At 36.9% G+C, this 22,475-nt stretch overlaps 1 protein-coding gene across 1 annotated transcript in view; it reads right to left on the reverse strand.

Annotated features, from left to right (window-relative positions):
• The window catches only part of PIK3C2G (phosphatidylinositol-4-phosphate 3-kinase catalytic subunit type 2 gamma), a 203,409-nt gene that overhangs the window by 147,820 nt on the left and 33,114 nt on the right, over window positions 1-22,475 (reverse strand). The window contains exons 9-12 of the mRNA XM_058852977.1: window positions 20,778-20,847; window positions 15,858-15,974; window positions 10,385-10,412; window positions 1,356-1,551 (exon numbers count right to left, since the gene is read on the reverse strand). Coding sequence (XP_058708960.1) covers window positions 1,356-1,551; window positions 10,385-10,412; window positions 15,858-15,974; window positions 20,778-20,847 — 411 coding nt within the window. The remainder of the gene's footprint in view (window positions 1-1,355; window positions 1,552-10,384; window positions 10,413-15,857; window positions 15,975-20,777; window positions 20,848-22,475) is intronic.

Below are 22,475 nucleotides of genomic sequence, written 5' to 3' on the forward strand. Positions count from 1 at the left end.
TTACCTTGTAGAACTAGGAAATACTTCCCTTAGAGCCTCAACTTTACAAGGAGTTGGAGGATAGTTCAGGAAATAAAAAGTTTTAATACAATCAAATCATTAAGTTCTGCTGTTTAAACAAAAGTACTGATACATAAGGTATGTTATAATGTGTACACTTTCTTATAGAATACATTTTATACATTATACATATGCAGGAATATAGACATCTTAAAATACATGTTAAAACAGCTGCAAGGTCATAACTTTTGACTTTTGGAAAGGGAACATGATGTCCATGACACTGCCAGCATAATTCATGCTGTGCAGAAAAATAAGACTGAGGAACATGCATGTGAACAATTTCAATAAAAGAATTTGAGGAAACCAAGTGTTAGAGCAGCAATTTATGTTAAGAAGTCCATGCTAGTTATGAATATTGGAAAGACTGGAAAGGGAGATTAAGAGGAAGAAAGATTCTCATTTTCATGTGCTTGGACATAGCATTGAAGTCATCAGTGGCCTTTAGGCTATGGGTAATACACATTTTTCTGGTAAAACATAAAAAGCAGTGGGAATGGTATAAACATCTGAAACCAGGAGAGTCATTATAGCTCTGCATTTCTTACCTTAACTAATGCAAAGTCTCAGATTTTTGTTAAATGGCTAATTACAGGCAATGCTGTAAAACACAGTCTCTTGCTGACAGTATAATGCAAATGATTCCACAGTCATTTGGGACTGAAGGTAAAGAGGGAGCAATGGGAAAATTAAAGAACTTTGAAAAGAATTTTTTGACTCATAAAAATAACTCTACCAGACTTTGTTCACCTGTCCCCCTTTGATCACACTGGAGTTGTAAGAGAACACCAGTTTTGCTCAGGCTAGTTACTTGACAAGACTAGTTGTACCAAATCTGAGCAATGCAGAAGAGAATATTTCTATTATCTTTTTATTACATTGTCTCTTTTTTCTATTCAGGTTGAATCCATTTTTTCTCCTGTGTTATGCTGATAGCAGGAATACTCGGATCTCTAAACTTTAATCACATCTCTGAAGGGCATCACCCATTCAGAGGCTTGGCCACATGACATGTTTTGAACACACCAAGAGCAAAATTTGCTGAGAAAGCCTCACTGAGATTCAAAGAAAAACACCTCTCTGCTTAACTGTGCCTCCAGCCCTTCCAGCTCCTTGTCCTGCAGAGACTACACCAAGCCCCACCCCAAACACCCTTGGTGTGCATCACACAGCCTCTAACATTGGTTTAGGAGCACCACCAAAGCAGGAGAGGTGAGCTGGTGTCTGTGAAAAATGACTCCTGCCAAAGAGACAACACAACACATCTTCTGAACCCTTGCTGCAGCTCCTCCTACCTGGCCACCCAGGCTTCTGGGATGTTATGGGCAGCACAAACAGTGAAGCTCAGCTGGGAATTTAGGCTGATGTCTGCACATAAAGGGCTCCTGGGTGTGCTGGCAAGCTGGAAATTGGCATCAAAGCTGCTGCTGTAGACATGGATGAGGCGAGAGATGGCCATGGAGAGCTCAGTCACAGCGGCCTCTATTAACACTGAGAGGAGACAGAGGAATAAATAAAGGTTAGCAATAGGTCATTTATAAAGAACTATATTTATCCTAAACCATCATAGATGGCTTTGAAATGCCTCCTAATAAAATTTAATTAAAATGACATAACGTACAACTGAAGCCAATTAGCCATCTGTGCTTCTGAAACCAGCCTTAGCTCATTTCTGGTGTATCATTAACAGACTTTCACTACAGTGCTTTCAAATTAAGGCATTTTCAAATTAAGGCATTTTCAAAGTAAGCATTTTCAACTTCAGCAAGCTACTATGTACCTCAGAGATGCCATTTCAGTCTCTGAATTTTTGTGCTGGAAGGATTTTTATTCAGTAGGTATTTTGTCATTTCAGCAGCTAAGCAGCTACTTACTTCAAGGGAACTGGCAAGGCAGCAGTAGAAGGGAGAAAAGGCACTGGTTAAATATAAAGCTGTTGCAACTGTAGGTAAACAATTAATAAAACATATAAAACAGCAGCCACAATCAGAAAAAGACAGCATTCAGGTGGTCATGGAATGGTGGTAATATTACAAAAAAATGGACACTGAAATACATTATACAAATAGATATGAAATGCAGGCTGTACCCTAATTTACACAACACATTTATGTCACATCCTCTGGCTTCAGCTCTGCAGTACTGTTATTTTATTTTTTTAAATTTTATTAATTTTTTTATTTATTCCCCCCCCCCCTGCAATTAGTGGCATTTATCCAGCTTCCATCTCTGTTTTTGGAGTAGCTTGGGGTTGCCTGATTGCCAGTGTAAATTCAAATTCCCAATCCTGGCATCCTCCATCAAGTGAAGAGAGCTGTTAAGGGCACTCATTTCTCAAGCATGAGCCAGGTTGAGAGAGAAAGTGTCAGAGTACATTGCATTGCCCCAAGATCAGGCTGATTTGTCTTTTCCAAGGGGAAAACCACAAATTCTCCTTTTTTTGCCCTTCTAACTCACATTTTTCTACATGATCAAGAACATACTCTCACCACCTGTTACAGTTCTTGACACATTCCCTGGACTTGTCTGGCCACTGAAGTCAGCAGCTCTCAGCTCATAGAGTCTATTAAATAAAACAGAAAAGGAAAGGAAGAAACAACCCAGGAATAGGAAGCCTGAGACTTTTTGTACTTGGGACAGGTGCAGCAGGCCTGCCCAACATCAGATACAAATATCACCATTCCCTGGACTTAGCTATCTCAGTTTCCTGACAGAAATGTTTCCAAAACACCCTATCTTCAGTCAGGAATTTTACTCTCCTTCTTTGATACCTTTTATCTTTAAACCATCAACTACCCAGAACTATTCAGTCACAAAATGGCTTGCAAACAGTCCAAAGAAATTATTCATCTTCATTTCATAATAGACAAATTTTAATTATGTAACAACAGAAATACACATAAAATTTAAATAGTTTGACATATACTGAGGTTTGCCTCTGAGAATACTGACAGAAAATTATTGCACATATGAAGGACTGGCTAGAGAACTACACCTTGTAGTCTTGAAAACTGAATCATTTTAGAGATCAACAGGTTAAAAAATCTCAGTCCTTCTACTCTCTCTGTCCACCACTTGGCTTTAATTGCCTTTTCTATTTATCCTCTTTATTATTTTCACCATTTGTCATCCTTCAGCACAAGGGTTTTGTAAAGATCTTTGGCCCTAGTGATTTTTTTCCCTAGAACACCATTTAATTCTCATTCCCAGTCCTCTTGGATGTGTAAACACTCAGTAACTGCAAACTAAATGTTTAATTTGCACTGAATTGTTTTACATGCTAAGAACTTACCCACAGTGATCCACATGGAACCTTCTTAAGAGGTCCAGAAGAGGACATCAGCTGACTATTCTTTGAACCAGCACTTTATCTGAAAAGCACCACGCTATTTTCATTAAGGACCAACAGATCCTTGGGAGATTCCATGTTTCCAATCTGTTCAAAGTGGCTGACAGGTAAATGTAGTATACTAGCAAACCCCTTATTTATGAAAATTGGCCTATTGAAGTCAATGATTTCTGAATAGATTGAATAGAATGAATGATTTCTCAGCATTTTCTCCAAAAGAAGGTAAATGGTAGTTCAGACTCTGTGAAAATGTACAGTTTTAATTCAATCTATATTATAAGTGGTAAAGCAACATCTCAGATTTTGTCTCCAGAACAAGAAGAAATGTATTCTATCTCAGCTAAACCACAGAGAGAAGGGGATATTCCATGAGCAAAGCATTCCCAAATAATAAAGTCAGGAGAAAACACAGAATGGAGTACTTTCCATAACAGAAAATTTACATGTGCCAGAGAAGGAAGAGATTAAGATGTAAGGTGCTTATCACATCCAAGCTTCCCTGTCCATTGACCATGTTTGCAGAAAAATGATTCTCATGGTTTGCCTGAGTCTCAAAACTGATGTCAGATATGTAAAAAGCAGACAAGCAGACAAACCCAGACAAACCCCTCAAGCTGCTATAACAACATGTGAGGGGTGAAGGCAGTAATGGAACAATTTGGGGAGCAATCAGTTCAGCTGCCAGCCAAGGGAGACAAATGAACTTCAGCATTAATTATCTAATTATTAGGCCATACGGAATGAAGATTTTTTCAGGAATAGAGTTCCTCAGGTTTAAGCAAATATCCAAGTATGATCTGGTCTGCAGGTCCAGGAATGTTTTCAACATTAATTTTCTTATTCTTGCTAGCTCTCAGTTATAAAACAGTCTGTGGTTTCTGTGCCAGAATCAACCCTTTTCCAGCCCCCATTCTTCAGTCATTAGGACCAGTAGCAATTAACTGAATTAGAGGGAAACATCTTGGGTAGTCTGTAAACATCCATTACTCACAAAACTTGTTCAGCATTTTCTCACTGTATTTTAATGAGCTGCTGAATAGGATATGGTAGGCTGAAATTATATCATCCATTCACGAAGCCAGAGAACTTTTACTGCTTTTTATGCCTTTTAATAAATCTCAGCTGAGGAAGGACTGGTGTTTCACTGATTTACAAAGCACAGGCCATGCGCTTCCTACAGCAGATTCACAGTTTCAGCTACATCAAAACCTATTTTCTAGAAAGGTGTCTCAGGCAGACCCAGTATGTAAGAGACAATGAATAGACCACGCTGCAAAGTGAACAGTGACCAATATTAATAATCTCACAACTCAAACCTCGTGATTTATTTCTGCTGTGAAATTATTTGCCATCACCCTCTCACTGAAGGTGGGGAGAATTCTGACTTGCAGAAATGAGATGAGAGCAAGGGAAGTGAACTTTAACCACAGCTGCCAGATATGCTTATTTCTGACAGATTCCTGTTCCTTGTACAGGAAGTCTGAAGGAATAAATTCTACCCATAGTGAGAAACAGAACAATCCCCACGGTCCTGGAAGTGTTAATGAATACACCTAGTAGCTTATTCCTTACAGAAACCCACTTACATTTTCTTTTCAGTCCAGTATTACAATTCACATATTATTTTATTGCCAGATCTTCCAACAGAGCAGGGACTTTGCTGTTACTGCACCAGCAGATGATGTCAGTTCAGTACATGTTAAACACTCTCTCTGACCTGTACACATTTTCTCCAGGTAAAACTTGACAAAAATCTGGTTGAACAAAATTTGGAATGAAGGCCTATGACCCTTTTGGCTGATTAAAAATAATTTTGAGAAATGGAGCTTGATTTTTTCCTTTCCAACTTATTTTCAAAGAAAAAAAACAAAAAACAAAACCAAAAAATGTAAGGTCCTGAATACAGTTTAGGACACACACACACAAAACCCCAAAACCAAAACTACAGAAGAAAACCCCACTTGACCTTTAGGTAAAATGCTAAGCAGCATTCATTAGACTACTATTGCAATAAGAAATAGGCAAAACATGAAAAGGCTGTAATTCATATGCTGGTCAGGTGCATTTTCCAAGCACCAATATTTACTGGATTGTTTCCTCCTACTAGTTGAAGAATCCTATGGATTATCCCTTGAAAGCAACTTAAAAATCTGCTGTCCTGGTATCAAAAATGTCTCTGCTCCTATATGATTTATAATGCCTTGATAACTTCTGCCTACTTTTTATGAAGAACTGGGGTGTTGTAGTTGTTTAAAAATTGTTCTTGATTAAAAAGCCTCTGGATATAGGGACAATATATCAGAATGCAGCATAGCAACAACTTAGAGGTGAGAAAAGGTTTGGAAACAATTCAGGAGAGAGACATAAAAAAATGGAATGAAATCAATAAAAATCCCTTAAGATTTTTTCATATTGTGAGACAAACAGAGTTTTTTCCAAAACAAAAATGTGATGTGTTTGTGCAAAGAAAGGAAGAGAATTTTTCAGCTCCAAAGGAAACCCTAACAAAAAGAACATTTAATTTTTCCCTTTTTCTCCCATTTTTTTTAAACCTTCCTGTTGTGAATGCTTTTATTATCAGGTCTAGAAATAAGTATCAAATCCCAAGCACAGTTAAAGAAGAAACTTTACAGTCTTAAACGTAATGATGCCTACATTACATGTATTGTAAGCATTACATTTCTGCATTGACTCTGAAAGATAACAACTCCAGCAATTCAGTTGGAAAAGGTTTTTGACTCAAAATCATCAGTTCCTGGTCCACACCAGACCTTTTGGATGAGTCCCAGAGAACTACTGATCAAATTCTGAAAGCTGCTTATTTATGTCTGATCTGGTGAAATCCCTGCCTGAAGTAGCGAGGCTGTGGACACAGAATAAACATTCATTCATCAGCTTTTGAGAGCCACACACAGACTCAGGTCTGTCCCAGCCTGCAGCCTTTTCATACTCTGGATTGCAGCAAACTCCAATGCTAAGTCTCTATTAACATGAGTAATCTTTACTTTCTGTGAACACTTGATGCTGCAGAAAGGTGCTAATGTCTAGAAATGCCTTTGGTTCCTCCCATTTAACGAGGAATAAAGAAAATATTTTGAGCACTAAAACTTGAATATAATCTTTTAAGGACTTCATAGAGAGGAAAAAGAACGTGATCCAGACTTAGGCATAATGTGGATAAGTATTGCTTTATTCACAGCAGTGGCATAAATTGTTCTACAGAGATAACACTGTTCATAGAGGCAGTTATTGGAACACTAAATCGAGGCTAGATATTTTGAATATAGTCTTTGACATGCTCAGTCCATGCTGAATGACTAATAATGAACCTCTGAAAATCTGTTTTAAAGAGAAAGGTTAAAGCAGTTTCTAAATTATTTTTTTTTAAGTAAGGCTTTAATTTTAATAGTATCCTTTATCTTTTTCTCTTTTAGTAGAGAGAAGCTATAATGGAGAAAAACAAAAGTCTTTTATATACTCAGGGTAATAATCATCTCTTGGGGAAAAGAAAAGGGGAAAGGAAACTGAAATTATTAGTTGGAGTAACAGATTGCTGCTCTTGCTGTTAAAATTTGATCTTGTTTTCTTCAAGATAAACATGAATACATATGAGAGACAGAAAGGAACAATACAAATGGGAAACCCAGACTGGCTTTTCCTCAGCTGTCAATCCCAACTTCATCTGCAAATGTGCTGCTTGAGGAAGACACGCACATGGATCTTAGCTTCCTAGAGATCTGGAAAGATTTAACAGCACTGAGCTAAGGCTACGATTTGCCTTTAATTTTGGGTCACAGGCTTGCGGATTTTTGCATGCCTGCAATCCTAGACAGCTAAGCACAATGAAGTAAAATAAAAAAAGGTGGGAAGCACATGAGGGGGAAAAGGAAACACAAAGGGGAATTTGGCAGGAGCTTACAACTCACCACTTATTTGGCTTTTACTTCTAGCTTCAGCAGGTGAAAATATCATCTGGATTCCTCTCAAGGTTAGTGGTGTCCCTAGATCGTGGTGTTATCATGGAGGTGGGCACTGAGAAGACAGGGACTAAGGAAAACTTGTGATGCCCAAAAGAGAAGATGCAGTATGGCTCTCCCCACTTCTGGGAGTTCAGACCTACGTTCCTGCAGATCAGTTTTGGCCATTGCACTCACACTTGGTTTTTCTCAGACATGTTCTTAACACCAGCTTTGACATGCTGACATGCTAGCTCTTTAGCTATTATTATTATTAGTAGTAGTAGTAGTAGCAGTATCATTATTATTATAATTTATTATTATTATTAGTAGTAGTAGAAGCAGTATAATTATTATTATTAGTAGTAGTAGTAGCAGTATAATTATTATCATTAATTAATTATCATTAAATTACTATTATGAGTAGTAGTATTTTATTATTGTTCATTAATTAACCATCATAAAATTACTATATTATTATTGTTATTGTTACTGTTGTTATTATTATTATTATTATTATTATTATTATTACCATTATTACCATTATTACCATTATTATTATTTATCCTTTAAATATTTTTCTCATTTTTAGCCTATTTTGTTTATTTATTAGGTGCAGATGCAAGGCATGTGGCATGTTAAAACATACATGAAATGTATATTGCTGCATGCAAAAGGACAATTGGAAATTTGGTTACCTTGGACAAATTTCAGTGCAGGCTTCTCCACAGAATGACTAATGGCCTGGCAAGTTCTGACTTGTGATCAGTAAATTGCAGTTTCTAATATTACACTACCAAAAGGATTCTGCAATTGTTACGAAATTAGGGTGTGCCACAAGCAGACAGAGAAATCTTCACAGTTGAAGATTTCCTCCCATAAATAAATAGGTGCAGAGAAGTAGGGGGTAAACACTGATTCCTTCACTGTTACTCAATAAATGAGATTTTCCTTGTGAGAGCTGCTGATTCAATGAAGTTCAAATTTGGAAATACCTGTAATCAGAGGAGTGTTTTAAATCCATTCCAATTACACTTTCTGAACACTGTGTGGAGAAAGATGTTTCTAAGGTAGATGTTTATTATTAATTGTTTCTAACATAACCAATTAGCAGCCATTAAGAGTGTTAAAAAAACACATGGGAAAAAGGAATATATCCAAGAAGGAAGAGTCCTACAAACTGAATTTACCTTCTTCTCACTTCTGCACCTGCATATTCTCTCCCCACCCTCCTGGCCCTTCAGCTGCTTAGCTTTTCCTGGCAGCTTACAAATTGAATTGCTGTTTCCTTTCTCTGCTGCTCATGAAGTTGAATAATGCTGAGGCAAGCCTGGCATTTGGAAACCTCCATCTGAACCAACTCTGTCTTTGAAAGACTGCTGAAATCACTGCTGCTGATTCACCTTTTTGCTGCTGAATCTCTGCAGCTGATTCACCTTTTTGTTGCCTCTCTGAGCACACTGCAATTGAGGAAAGCAGAGAAAAGAGAGGGAAAGAACATCTCAGAGGCCACATTTTCCTCAAACAAAACGGACAGAGGCACAAGCCTTCCACAACCCAGCCCAGGGCTCAGCTGGAAGGCCCTTTGGTGGAATCCATCCACCCAGATGCATTTGGGCAGCCACAGAGGGGTAGAGCAGCACCTGATGTGGCAGGAGCCCCGATGTGGCTGTTCCCTTCTGGAATCCAAGCCCTGGCAGAGCAGACCCCTGCTCATCCCTTGCTCTGAGAGGTGCTAACAGTGCTGGACACCTCTGCTGGAGTCTGAGACACAGAGTGTGGGCCCTTGTCTCTGATGCTTAGCCTTGAGATCCAGGAGAACACTGAATTTCATATAATATGAAATTTATGAGCATGTTTTCATGGTGATACATGAAAACAACTATTAAAGTTAGATAGAAAAAGCTAAAAGTGTGAGTGTGTAGGTTAGAGAGTTTTCTTAAGTCACTGGGTGAAAGAGTTAAAGTTTAGAGAGCAGAAGACAAGATGAAGGATTTAGACTGTTGTCTCTTCCTTCTTTTTTCTTAATTTTTTTTCTTCTAGAGGTTTTTGGGTAATAGTGAGTGATTGGACAGAAAATGCCGCAGTGCAGCACACAGGTGATGGGTCATTGGGTCATTAAGAAAAATAATATCCGTGTCTATTGTTAATTGGGTAAGAATGAGTATAATGATAAAAAAGCTGCACAGTTCAAGGCCATTTTGTGCTATCAGAGCCCAAAGTGTGCCAGGTTGTGGTGAATTAAACTTGTGCAGAAAGTCTGGAAAGACTTGCCAAGTTTTGTGATAACATCCTAATAAACATGAGAAACAAGATCCTGATGAGCTTTGGAGTTTTCTTCCTGACCCAGAGAACTGAGATAAACAGAACTCCCCGTGAGAGAGTATCCCAAAGGAGCTCAGCCCAGAAGGGACTGAGAAATCCACATGTGGGAAGAAGTACAGCAGAATAAAAAAAACAGATTAAAAAGTTACACACCTCTGAGCCAGTGGGAATTTTAAAAGGCAGGGTCTATAATTTTGTCCATTGTTGTTAATTAATGTACTCTTCTTATGACAGTCTACCATTAGACGAGACATTATTTATACAGCAAAAGATCCCAAAGAACTAAAGCTTACAGAGGGAGGAATTAAAGTTATTGGAGTCAGATGGAAAAGTCATATAGAAAAATAATTTTTCAGGCTTCCATAAAGTTTATTATTTTCCCTCTTCTCCACATGGAAAGTTGTGATTAAAGAAAACTACCATGACCACCACCACCTGTACTCATTTCTTTCACTCTGCTATTCATTCTCCATATCTGAGTCTCCAGATTATTTTGTGGAAATGCTGGTTTATTTACACTTTTAGATCACTATATTTTCAACTTATCATAATTACCTTATAATACACCTTAACATGTAAACATCTGCAGTATGCCCACTCAAACAGTTTAGTAAAACAAACAAATAGCAAAACATGTGTTTTCTGGTGATACACCTTGAATTAACATACTTTTAAAATAACACCCTACCTTTGCCTGGTGTTTCCACACTTTGAAGAGAATTCTATAAAGACAAAATCAGAGGAAAAAAGTAATCAGTCACTTCAGAAAAGAAGTGTAGAAGTTACAATGGTTGTAGGAGCAGCACTCATGGAAAATACAGTGAAAAAGGGGAAGTATTTAGATTTATCTTAATGTTATGATGACACAAGACATGGCTGGGATTCAGAGCACCAGGACCTGCTTCCTCTACCACCTCAGACAAGGCACTTAAGAGCTGATTTCTGTCAGTATTTGGGCATGTCAAGGTACAAAAAAGCACTTATCCAATGTTCACACACGTTCTCAGCCTCTGCAGTGCTACAGCAGAGATAAGAATTCCCTCTCAAGCCTTACACAATGAGATGTGAAGCCCACAAGGGCAGAGTCTTGGCATCCTTTCAAAGGTGAGGAGCAGCAAGCCTCCCCTCAAGTGGCTTCCATTTCACCTATTCCTGTTCCAGATGAGTGAAAATAGCTGTGCTTTTCGAAGGCCTGGGGGCAGGCAGCTGACCAGAGGTGGCCAAAGGGAAATATCAAGTGAGGGGAGACCTCAAAGTGTTCTCCAGCTTCCTCCTGAGGGGAAGAGACAGGCACTGATGTCTTCTCTCTGGTCATCAGTGACAGGACCCAGGGGAATGACACAGAGCTGTGATCAAGAGAGATTAAGGGGATATCAGGAAAAGCTTTTTCTCCCAGAGGGTGGCTGGGCACTGAACAGGCTCTCCAGGGAAATGGTCACAGCCCCCCATGCTTGACAGAGCTCTGGAAGCACTTGGATGATGATTTAAGGCACAAGATGTGATTCTTGGGGCGTCCTGTGCGGGGACAGAAGTTGGACTTTGATTATCCTTGTGGATCCCTTTCAGCTCAGCATATCTATGATTATGTGAGTCTGTGCTCAGACTTGAATCCACCAAAGCAACACAGAAATAAGTAGCAAAAATCTTGACTAGAGAGACTGGAAAGTTAATTCTGCATTTCAGTATCGCCTGTGGCTTGCACTGTTTGAACCCACATCCCTGTAAGGTTTTCTGCCCTTTAAAGTCATTAATCCCTTTGCAGTGGGCTGAGAATGCTTTGTGTTAGTACATATGTATTCAGCATGATGCTTCTTAAAAATTACAATGCATGCAGAGGTGGCAGAAGAAGCACAATGCTGGATGCACACTCTCCCTCTGGCACCCAGCTTGGAGCTGCCAGCATTTGTCTGCTGAAGATGAACAGAAGTACTCAAATGCTTACTTGAGGGGAGAAAAGCAGCATCCAGGCTGAGAATTATGTTTTCACAATCTTCCTAATGCAGTGAGACAAATGGGAACAGAGACCTTTGTTAAATTCCCACAAATTTTGGGAAGTAAACAACCTTTTGGCACAGTACTTATAATTTCAACATAGTATAGCACGCTTAATATATAGTGGATTAGTGCCTGTTCTGGCAGGATTTGATCTCCTAGGACTTTTTGTGTGCTGCTGTAAGAAAGGAATGGAAAAAAATAAAAAAAATGAGAGATGAAAAACATTTATTGTGCATCAGGCCCAGAGCCTCTCCTGAATGGATTTTAAAATCCCAGGGTTAGGTTGGTTAGAGAGTGGAATAATCACATTTATAAAGAGATGCAATCAGTTCAGAAGAAACCAGCACTGGTGCCAGTTTCTTTCATAATCTCTTAAGCATGGCACAGGAATGCACAGTACTGGCAGTGAGGAGGCAGTAAGGAGGTAATAAGTACAATTTAATTAAAGACAGAAGATTGAAAGTAAGTTTCTTTGTTCTGATTTGTTGGGTTTTTTTTAAACCAGAATTAAACAGAAGCACATTCAATTTTTTTTCTTTCCAAGTAGACAAGCACACATGTACAGATAGGTATAAACAAACATATACTGGCAACTTATGTAATTCACACTGGAAGAAGTAAGCAGTGGTTTCCCTGAGGCTCAGTGCACCTGTGCCAAATGGACGTGTTAAAAAAGATTCCACACAAAACCACACCATATATTACACTAAAGCATCAGGAAACTATGTGAAAAAGCAATTAGAATGTTTTTCTGGCACTTCTTCCTTAGCCAATATGTTATGCTGCAGTTCTTGAGATAGCCTCAAAAATGTCATTTAATTTTTGGGGCAGTTTACCTGCCTACCTGGAAAAGGCCTCTCTCCCTCCTAACAAAATATTTTGGTACCACACTGATAAACATAATAGAAACGATTCAAGCAATTTGGTAAAATACAGTAATATTGCAGCATTTAATAATTTTGCCAGTACCCAAAATTCACATAAAAAATGATCCTATCATTCAATATGAGTTAAAATCAAAAAGGGGTTTGGAGGAGTTGGTACTCCATCAAATAACTGGCTGCTGAGTAATAATTTTGACTATATATGTTGTTACAGACAGGAAAGCTAGTCAATTGTCTTTATTAATATTGAAAATATATAATATTAATTTAATATCAATATTTAATATTTATTAATATTGACAAATAGAGATGCAATCTGATTTGTCACATCCATATACTATTCTACATGTGAGATAGTTGCCTACAATGTGTATGACCATTTTCAAAAAATGGGACAGTGTTCAAGTTACAAAACAGGAATATATTTTACTGCTTTTATGACTTTTATAGTTCAGCTGCTGAGAAAGATGAAGCTCTTTACGGCATCAAAGCCAAATCTTTTCTAGATTGCTGAGGTCTATTGACTGTCCTAGCAGCTAGATCTCAAAGGAGTCAAAAACCAGCAGCAGCAGCAGCGTTTGCTGGTGCAGGAATAGTTGGTTTATTTTTTTTCCTGCCCCTCCACTTGTTTGAAGTCAGTATTTAGTCAGGTCTGCTCCAGCACAGAGGGAGGCAGAGGGACAGGGGGGTCAGCCAAGGTCACAGGCAGCTTTTACAGGAGGCCTTCAAGGGACAGACAAGCAGCTCAGCTATCCCAGCCTGAAACTCAGTGCTAAGAGAACAAAACCTCAATAACTTCAAAACTTTAAAGCATGAGTGGCAATCCTATCAAGTAGTTTTCCAGAGATACGTGAAGCAGCTTCTTATTGGATATTAGGACAGAAAAATATTTAAGACTGTTCAATCAGGACCCAATCTTTTTACCATGCAGGAGAGGCTATTGAGGAACATTTTGCTCATTAGAGAGGAGCAAACAGGATCGTTATCATCAGCTCTTATCAGCTGTAGCCTCTGGAGATCACAGCCAGGACCAGCACTCTGCTGTGATGGAGACTGTACACATAGATAAGGAGAGGATAAGTTCCTTGCTCTGAAGGGCTTATAATCTAAACAGGTAAAACAGAAAAAGGGAAGTGTGCTTCTCTCTCCATGTGAAGAAGAACATGGAAATTATTTTAGGAGAACCTGTAAGTATTGTCAATTCACTGCAGTTGGAAATTTTGCCATGCTGGAAAATGAGCAATAGGAAACAGGGAACAGTTGGAGCAGAGGTTTTTTGTTTGTTTCTTTCCACAGCAAGACAGATCAGCTCATAATTTAATTATTTCCCTACTAATAGCCACTTCATCTCAAAATAAAATCAATATTTGCATGACAATGACTCTGAAGACAAGCAGAAGCAAATGTGAGCATCCACAAAAAACCTAAGACATAAAAAAGATGGCCTTTACTCTTCGGATTTTATCCCATTATGTAATTCTGCATGGCATGTGGGGTTTTCTGACTTAGGATGAGCCACACTGATAGGAACTGATTTGACTCTTTGACCACTTCACCTATTTCTTTGCTCAGATTCAGAGAGGATAGGGCTGCAAATGGACCAAAGGATTTTTGAGCCAGTTATAAGAAGTAGTTTACACGTTGGGTTCACAGGACTGACCTGAAAACTAAAAGAAAAAATACACTAAATTTTTCTTACCTCAAAAAAAAAAAAAAAAACAAACAAAAAAAAAACCAACAAAAAAACCCCCAAAATTAGTCTTAATACATCTCTTCTGCTCTATTTCCTCTCTAAAACAAAATTCTGATACTTTCCTCCCTATCCTTTAACTGGACACAGCTCTTTGTCTATCTCTTAAGAAATATTCTGGATGGACAAAATACTTGTCTCAAGGACAAGACACTGATCATCCTGATGCCTCTTAAGAGAGTCTGGAGCTTAACTGAAAAACAAATCACATTAATCCCTTGTTACTTCCCTTATTCTCTACAGTATTTGTACTCTAATATCCAAGAAGAGCTTTTCTTATGGATATTCTTATTTCCATTTGATTCCACATCATGCCAGATAAAATGTGTGGCAAAACAGATTCATTTATGCAGGAATTTTCCCCCAGCAGTGACTTCTAATAATTGATGCCAAAGCAGACATTAAAAGATTTAGGATAATATAAAAGCAAGGTTTGCAGTGAAGCATGAACTAGAAGGGAAGCAAAAGGGACTTAAGTGAATTAGCTGGTCAGGTCTGAGCAAGAAACCAAAAACCTTAGAGCTACCTTGGCTCTTCCAGTCTTTAATGTTCTTACACATATCACAAGCTATGGGGAAAAAAAAATCAAAACAATAAAGAGAACGGATAAAAGTCTTGCAGACAGGTAATGGTCTGAATGCCAGCATTCCATACAGTCTGGCATGTTTTTCTAAACAGTATTTGCTGTGAGAAAGAATGATGAGACCATGCAAGGGCAGAAGAGAATTCCTCAATAACTCTTTTTTTTTTTTTTTTTTTTTTTTTTTTTGTAAGTTATGAAGAGAGAATTTCCTTAGGGTGTGAAAAAAATGATCATGACTCACAGTTACCCCAGACTAAATCCAAGTGATTAATGGCTTGATTTTCAGGTTTGCTGAACAGCTGTATCTCCAAGGTGCTGACTTCAAAAAAGCTCTTGGGTGCTCAGAACTTCTAAAAATCAGGTCATAGTGGCTTGTCTAAGGTCATAGCAAAGCAGCTGATGACCAAACTGAGAAGGGATGCTGTCCTCCAAAGTCCCAGTGCACAAATATGCAGAAACCCCTGGAAAACCCATTTCAGTATTTTAAGAGTATTCCAGCTAAAATCAGAACTTTATGATGCTGGTACTCTTTTGCATAAATAGCAGGGACATTTCAATCTGAAAATACACTATTTAAATTACATTTTTGGAAGATTTTTTTTTTTAAATTATTGACATCCTGTACTAAATATCTGAAAACCTAATAGTCTGAAATCACATGATTTGTGATTAAATAGGTGATGTGGCAAAGAAGAGATCTGTATATTGAGTAGGAACAGGAAAGAACCGGAGGAGAATATCAGTTGCAGTTAAACACATGGTGAGTCTTGTGTTGCTCCTGTCACATCACACGTGGTCAACATTCCTGTTTTTACAGTGCCTCCACCCAACACTTGTCAAAGGGAAAACATGTAGCAAGACATAAAAACGGACTTGATCAACCAAAAAATTAGTGGTACCCATTCAAGTTCCAGTTTTAAAGAGGAAAAATAGGAGATGAGCGTGGATCTTTTACCTGTGCCTTCACCAAAGCACGGAGTTTCCTGACTGCATCAGTAATGTCTCTGGTTTCCACAAAACAGAGGACACTGCAGATGGCTTTAGCTGCTTCAATCACATTATCAACATTATTCTGTAGCAAAGAAAAGGGGGGAGAAAAAAAACAAAAGAACACTAGACACATAACATTTACCAGAAATATCATAACCTTCATGGCAGTGAGGGTGTAGAAAATCCTGCCCTCTCGAGGAAAATTCAACCACCATGGTTTAGTCTGGCCACACTGAAACCACCACAGGCCAATGTTTTCCTAAGGATAGCATCATTTCTGCTGAAGTGCAATTATCTCCCACAAAATGTGTGCTGGTCAAAACTACAACAAATTTGGTATCAAAGCCTGATTTTAAGGGAAAACTTTGGTTTGTCTGAACTCCAGAAGTGAATAAGCGCTGTAAAGGAACTTCTGAGGGGACCTGAAGCCAAGTCATTCATGAGAATTTGGAGGTTTTGTGATTCTGTGAATTTATCTTCACTATTATCTCCTGCTCATTTCTTCAGGAGCTGGAAAACAGCCATGTTCCTCCCAAAAACAGATACTGTGTGGGAGGCTGCACAATCTGACACCTGTGGACTGAGTACTTTTGAAACAAGTTTTCTGCAAAATTATACATTTAATTAAAACTATGGAATCTTATTGACTGTAAATTTAGTTATTTGAATATCACCATGTGGGAAAAAAAAATGTTTCTAGATGAAATATTTGTGGGGAATTTAAAAAAAAAATAAAAAATTGATCCCTAAGGGAAGGAAAACACAACCTTTAAATATCAAATGCTCTATGTGCAGGAAAATAAATAAATAAATAAATAAATAAACAAATAATGGGTTTTCTGCATGGTTATATCACTTCATTAAACCTTAAAATGCATTCTCTAAACCAGCAGAAGCTCTCCTATAAATATTCTCCATGTTTCTGTACTGATAAATGTTCCTTTTAGTGCACTAAAAGATGTACATGTCAATGTACCCATAAAACCATTTCTCTAACTCATGCATTTCATGCCTGAAAAATAAAAATTGTACCCAGATGAACTTTGTTTTCAGGCTTAAGGTCTATGCACAGACTGTACTAACACCTGTCATTATTTCAAATAAATATAAAAATATATTGAATTTACTAATTCCACATTAACTGCTTCTAGCAGAACTAAAGCAGGAATGAAATACATGAAATATCCACATGGTCAGATTCTTTTAAACATAAGTTGTTGGGGCTTTTTTTAGTAATTAAGGACAGGAACACCTTTTCACACTCCAGGTTCTAGAGAGGAAAGGGCTGGCTGTGATCTCTTGAGAGTTTTAGACCCTCCCTTGGGCTGAAGTTGATTGACTGCTCAGTGGTATGGCTTTGCTCTGTGTAATACTGACAACTTCAAAACATCATAAATGCTGGTTTACTCTGAGATGTTGAAGAAATAAGTGAGTATATGTGTCTGTGTAAATATATATTTACTATAGAGAGCTTGTAATTAATATTAAATATCATTCCAATCTTGCATTTGATTTAAAGAAGTTTTAATTTAGCATTTTTCTTCTTCACAAGCAGAGATGTATTATTAGAAGGAATTTTGTGTCTATAAATACAGTTATGCAGGGTAATTTCTGAGCATTAACAAGAAATAGACATGTACAAAAGTAACCCTTGAGTACAGAAACAGCTCTCTGGATGGAGAAAAATAACACAAAAACCCAAATCCACCCACAGTTTATATATTTTTGTATGTACATACAAATGCTATTCCATAAAGAGAATTGGTATCTTGAGGAATGTATCAATTTCTGTTTAATACACTCTTCTGTTCATAGATAAGCTATCAAAATATTAATGTTTATAGAAGCTATTTTATCATACACTTTATTTTTATGGTAGCTACTTCTAAGGAGCATATTACAGATGAAGAAGAGCAAGCACATAAAATTATGTGATACTGAATACTATGCATGATGACTTCTTACACACTATTTCTCTGCTGGGATATTACCATGTAAAGAGTTTTTTTTTTTTTTCCATGTGTAGATAAATGACACTGATTTTTGTCCCAAAGAAGGGAAGATGAGGATTCATTTATTACATAAAATTTTATATTTTCTGAAATTCCAAAAGGACTACAGTCAACATTTTGTAATTTTTTCTCCTTCTACATTTTTAAATACAGCAGAACCTTAGAAGAATATTTTGGTGTTTCAATAATTTATATGGTAAGAAAAAGTTATTTCACTCTACAACTTCTACACTCTGTATGAAAAATTTACAAAGCCCTCTCTCCAGAAACAGTACATTTTGAAAAGATTTCAAAATGAGGTGCATATAAAGTGGTTTTCAGGCCAGTCAAAACTGGCTGCTTATTTGACAGCAGGTATTGTCTGAGAATTACATTTCAAAACTTACATTTCAACCCTAACAGCACCAATCCCATCTTTGTGCCAGACATCTTAATGATCCTTTTAAAATTTTTGTTTTATAGAGTCGCCACAGATCTCGAAATTAATTTTCCTTTTATTTACCATTGTTACTAATTAGGTTAATAATGATAGTGGGTTTGTCCCATAAGTCAAAAGTACTGGTATCTCCATATCTACAGCATAATCAATTTGCAAATAAATAGAAGAATGTGTAAAGTATTATTTTTTTTTTTTAAGCTGAGGATCTCAAGGTGTGTCTGGTTAAAACTGAATGCTTTAGGAACTTCCAGCTGAGTACAGAACTTCAGCAGTTACATCTGCACTTAATTTACAATATATGAGTGGCTCCCAGTGTCTTAAATTCCAGAGTGTGCTGAAGGTGGATTGTGGTGAACCAGAGAGGAGTAACAACAATCCCAGCAATAATATCAATCCCAATATGGGAATAGCTTGGAAAAGTGACAGAATTACTCCTGTGCAGACCTGGGGGAAGGGGCAGTTATAATGACCCCAATTTCAGACCTTCTTAAGCAACCTAATCAGAAGTCAGAGAAAATAAGTAAAAAAGGATTCAAATACTAAATAAAGGCTTCTCATTTTTTGCCTTGTTTACTACATATTTATAAATATTACTTATTACATTAGAGCTCCATAATTTTTTGAGCCAGTAATTAAAGCAAATCATACTTCATGACTCCAGGTTTGAAAAATCTCCATACACTGATGCCTCTGAATGAAAATATCCATGCTATGACCTACATCATCAACTTTCAATCCTGCTCTTTTAAGCAATTCCTATGAACTTTATTGAGTGTCCCTGAGTAAAGAAGACCTTATTAAAAAAATAAACTACAGAGAAATTTAGCTCTAGACACACACATATTTGCTGGATGGTATGAATATTTGAAAAATGTACTTTCTTCCCTTTATAAAAAGTTAATGGTTTCAAGAAATTGCTTACTCAATGTAAAAATCTTTAGAAAAAAACAAATTTAGGAATGTTTCATTATAGGTTTGAGGAATATCTGCACAGGGCCAGTTGCAGAGGGTGGATTGCAAAGTCTCATTAATGTTGTGGTTATGGCTTTTTCTGAATTTAGAACCCTCTTACTTTAGGCCCTAAAATTTCAAGTGAATGTGAATAACGACCCTGGTGGGTCTAGTTCAGTAAAGAAATATACATGTGCATTTGAGCTTGGGGACCTAACTTTTCCAAATGGTTATGACTGCATCACATTTTATACACTAAACACTTCCCTTTGAGATGATGCTTACAAAGGAAAATTCAGCAAATACCTGCACAGTATCAGACCCAGAGCTTTACTTTGTAGCTGGGCGAAGTTCAACAGCCTCTAAATTTGTATTTTGCATTTTGAAAGTGTCAAAAAGTTCCACAAAATAGAAAATGTTTGTATATATATATCATGTATTTATATCTATATATCTATCTATCTATCTATCTATATATATTTATATATAAAATCTCTCTATATCTATATCTATATCTATATCTATATCTATATCTATATCTATATCTATATCTATATCTATATCTATATCTATTCATATATGTGTCTGTATGTTTACGTGCATTTCTATATCCGTGTGTATATGTATAAAATTTGTATGCAAATGTATGTTTTCTGGCTATTCAAAATAGAAATAATAATGGATCAAGAATATCCAGGGATATTAAAATCTGAACTTAAATGTAGGTGACAGAGTTCTGAAGCAAAATGCTCATTTTATGTTGAAATACAGATTTCAAAGAAATCCATAATTTTGCATAATGAGTTATAACTCTGGAAGGGATGCACTGGAATATCTCCATGCTACATCAGTATTCTTTGATTTTTATAAATCTTTTGTTCTTTCCAGTTTCAAACCCTAGAAAATCAGTTATCATGCCAGCTTGGAAGTCAGATCAAATAAACATGTGGTTTCTTCCAAGGTATGACTCAATTTGTCCTTTAGACATTTGTCCTTAAAACATTGGGCAGCAGAGAAGATTTCCTAAAAGATTTTTCTTTCAAGCATGTAACATTCAACTGGCAGCCTACAATGCTTTAAAATAAAACTCTTGGGAGTTTTGCTGGCTAAACCTAATCTTTCAAATGAAAACATGCTTGCATATATATCCTAAATATGTAAACATTAGGCTTGGGGGTTTGCAAAATTTTGCAGATCCATATAATGCATTATACCTCTACTAATTCCAAGTATTATACTGCCAACCCAAACAACTCTGGCTTTATTTACAAGTTCCTTGACACTTACAAACCTTTGATATTTTAAATTTGTAGCACTTTCTTCCTAACGTCAAACCAAGTTTTATTAAGAGAATTTATATCCTTTCGAAGTCAGATTAAGCAGTCTTAATTAAAAGTCTTCCTTAATTGCATCTAAGACAGATGAATAATTGGATACCTTTCATGTAGAGGTTAATGCTTTTCTGGTGTAACAAGCTGAGAACAAATACCTCATTTTGCAGCAGATACTCCACTTGAACTCTGTAGTTCATAATAACAGAGACAAGGTTCTGCCTGGAAATCAGAGAGAAAAGGAAACAACATCAAGTTAATAAGAATTAGATAAAGAGAACAGGTTTGGGTTTGTTTTCTGTTGGGCTTTTTCACATTCTAGACATTTGAAATAATTTGACAGTGATTTTATATTAGTATAAAATAATGCCAAGTGTGTATGTAGACATCATGCAATTGAGCCTGCTTTTTTGGTAGACATTTGCCACAAAGAATAGCTGGAAAAAAGTCTATTATACATGAAGATATAAGTTTCCCAAGTTAAAGCACTCCAGTAAGTGATTTGCTGTTTCAATGTCTATTGAAATTAATTTCCCATTTATTTTACACTTTATGGTTAAGCAAGTGCTTAAAAATATTACCCTAAAGAAGGATGGACTTGAGTACACGCTGCATTCTTACAGCTAGACTTGATGATCTTAAAGCTCTTTTCCAGCTTATATGATTTTATGACCCAATGCCTGCTTTTTCAATCACTTCCCAGACTTAAGTTGCATAGAATCAGATAAAACATCTGCACAAGATCTGGAAAATCTCGACACATCAGAAGTCCAGGCTAAGTCACAAGTATAAAAGTATGTTATGAAACAGGACAGTGTTGCTACATAATCCATGAAACTTAATTTGCACGCAGTTCTCAAGTTTACATGCTCAAACTGTTTCAGCAACTGCCTTTTCTGTAGCATTTCCTAAACTGGGAATTATTTTTAATTCTGTAGACAGCCATACACCAGTTTGTGTGTGACTCCATGCCTTTGTCATGCTGCAGAAATTGCCACAGAATTTGTACAGGTAGTTTGCTGAGTCTTACCAAAGCTTCACTAAATTAATTAGGATTATGAAAAGGAGCATACACCTCTGTACACTAAACTCCTCAACTGATGTTTCAGCTGTAAATCTCACACTTTTAGAACCACAGGCTCCAAGTGCTATCCCCAACAGATAACCAGATTCACATTTTTATTTTAAGATGTATTTGTGTAATTTTCTGTGTTTCAAGAACTGTGAAATTCCTGCTGTTGTTAATTTGTCAGCTGGAACAAAACAAAAACAGGTGCCTGTGAGACGGTTGCTAAGGCATCTTCCCGTGTCAACCTCCTCTGTAGGGTGAAATCATCAGGTAAGGAAAGGGAACATCAATTCTCAGTTTTACACCTTGCCTAGCCCACTGATTAGTAAAAGACACATTATTATCTTGATGGCCACCAGAGGTAGTTGGTGTTTGCACATGCTTATATGAAAAACTGGAAATTGCAATTTAAATTCTTTCTTTGTTGTTTCGTTTTTTTGGTTTTTTTTTTATCCTATCACTTTATTCTTGCCTTTTAAATTCTATTCTTATATCCCACAATGATCTTTTATTAAAGTTCTTCCGCTTCAGAAGGCTTATAAGAAATTTCCCCCAATCTTCCATCCCCATTGCAGTCTGGTAGCTGAAAAGTCCCAAAAGTATTTTGATTTTTTTCAGAGCTTCACAGCAAATCAACTACTTACAGAGAAGCTGTGTGTGTCCTCGTGTATTTTAGCTGGGCTAGCTGAGCAATCAGAATTAGAATTGCAACTACAGCCCAAAGTACAGGTCTCATGGCACATTATTAGATTTTCATTATCTATATTGCATGGCAAGAAAA

Source organism: Poecile atricapillus, chromosome 18 (assembly GCF_030490865.1).
Source record: "Poecile atricapillus isolate bPoeAtr1 chromosome 18, bPoeAtr1.hap1, whole genome shotgun sequence".
NCBI classification, from domain to species: domain Eukaryota; kingdom Metazoa; phylum Chordata; class Aves; order Passeriformes; family Paridae; genus Poecile; species Poecile atricapillus.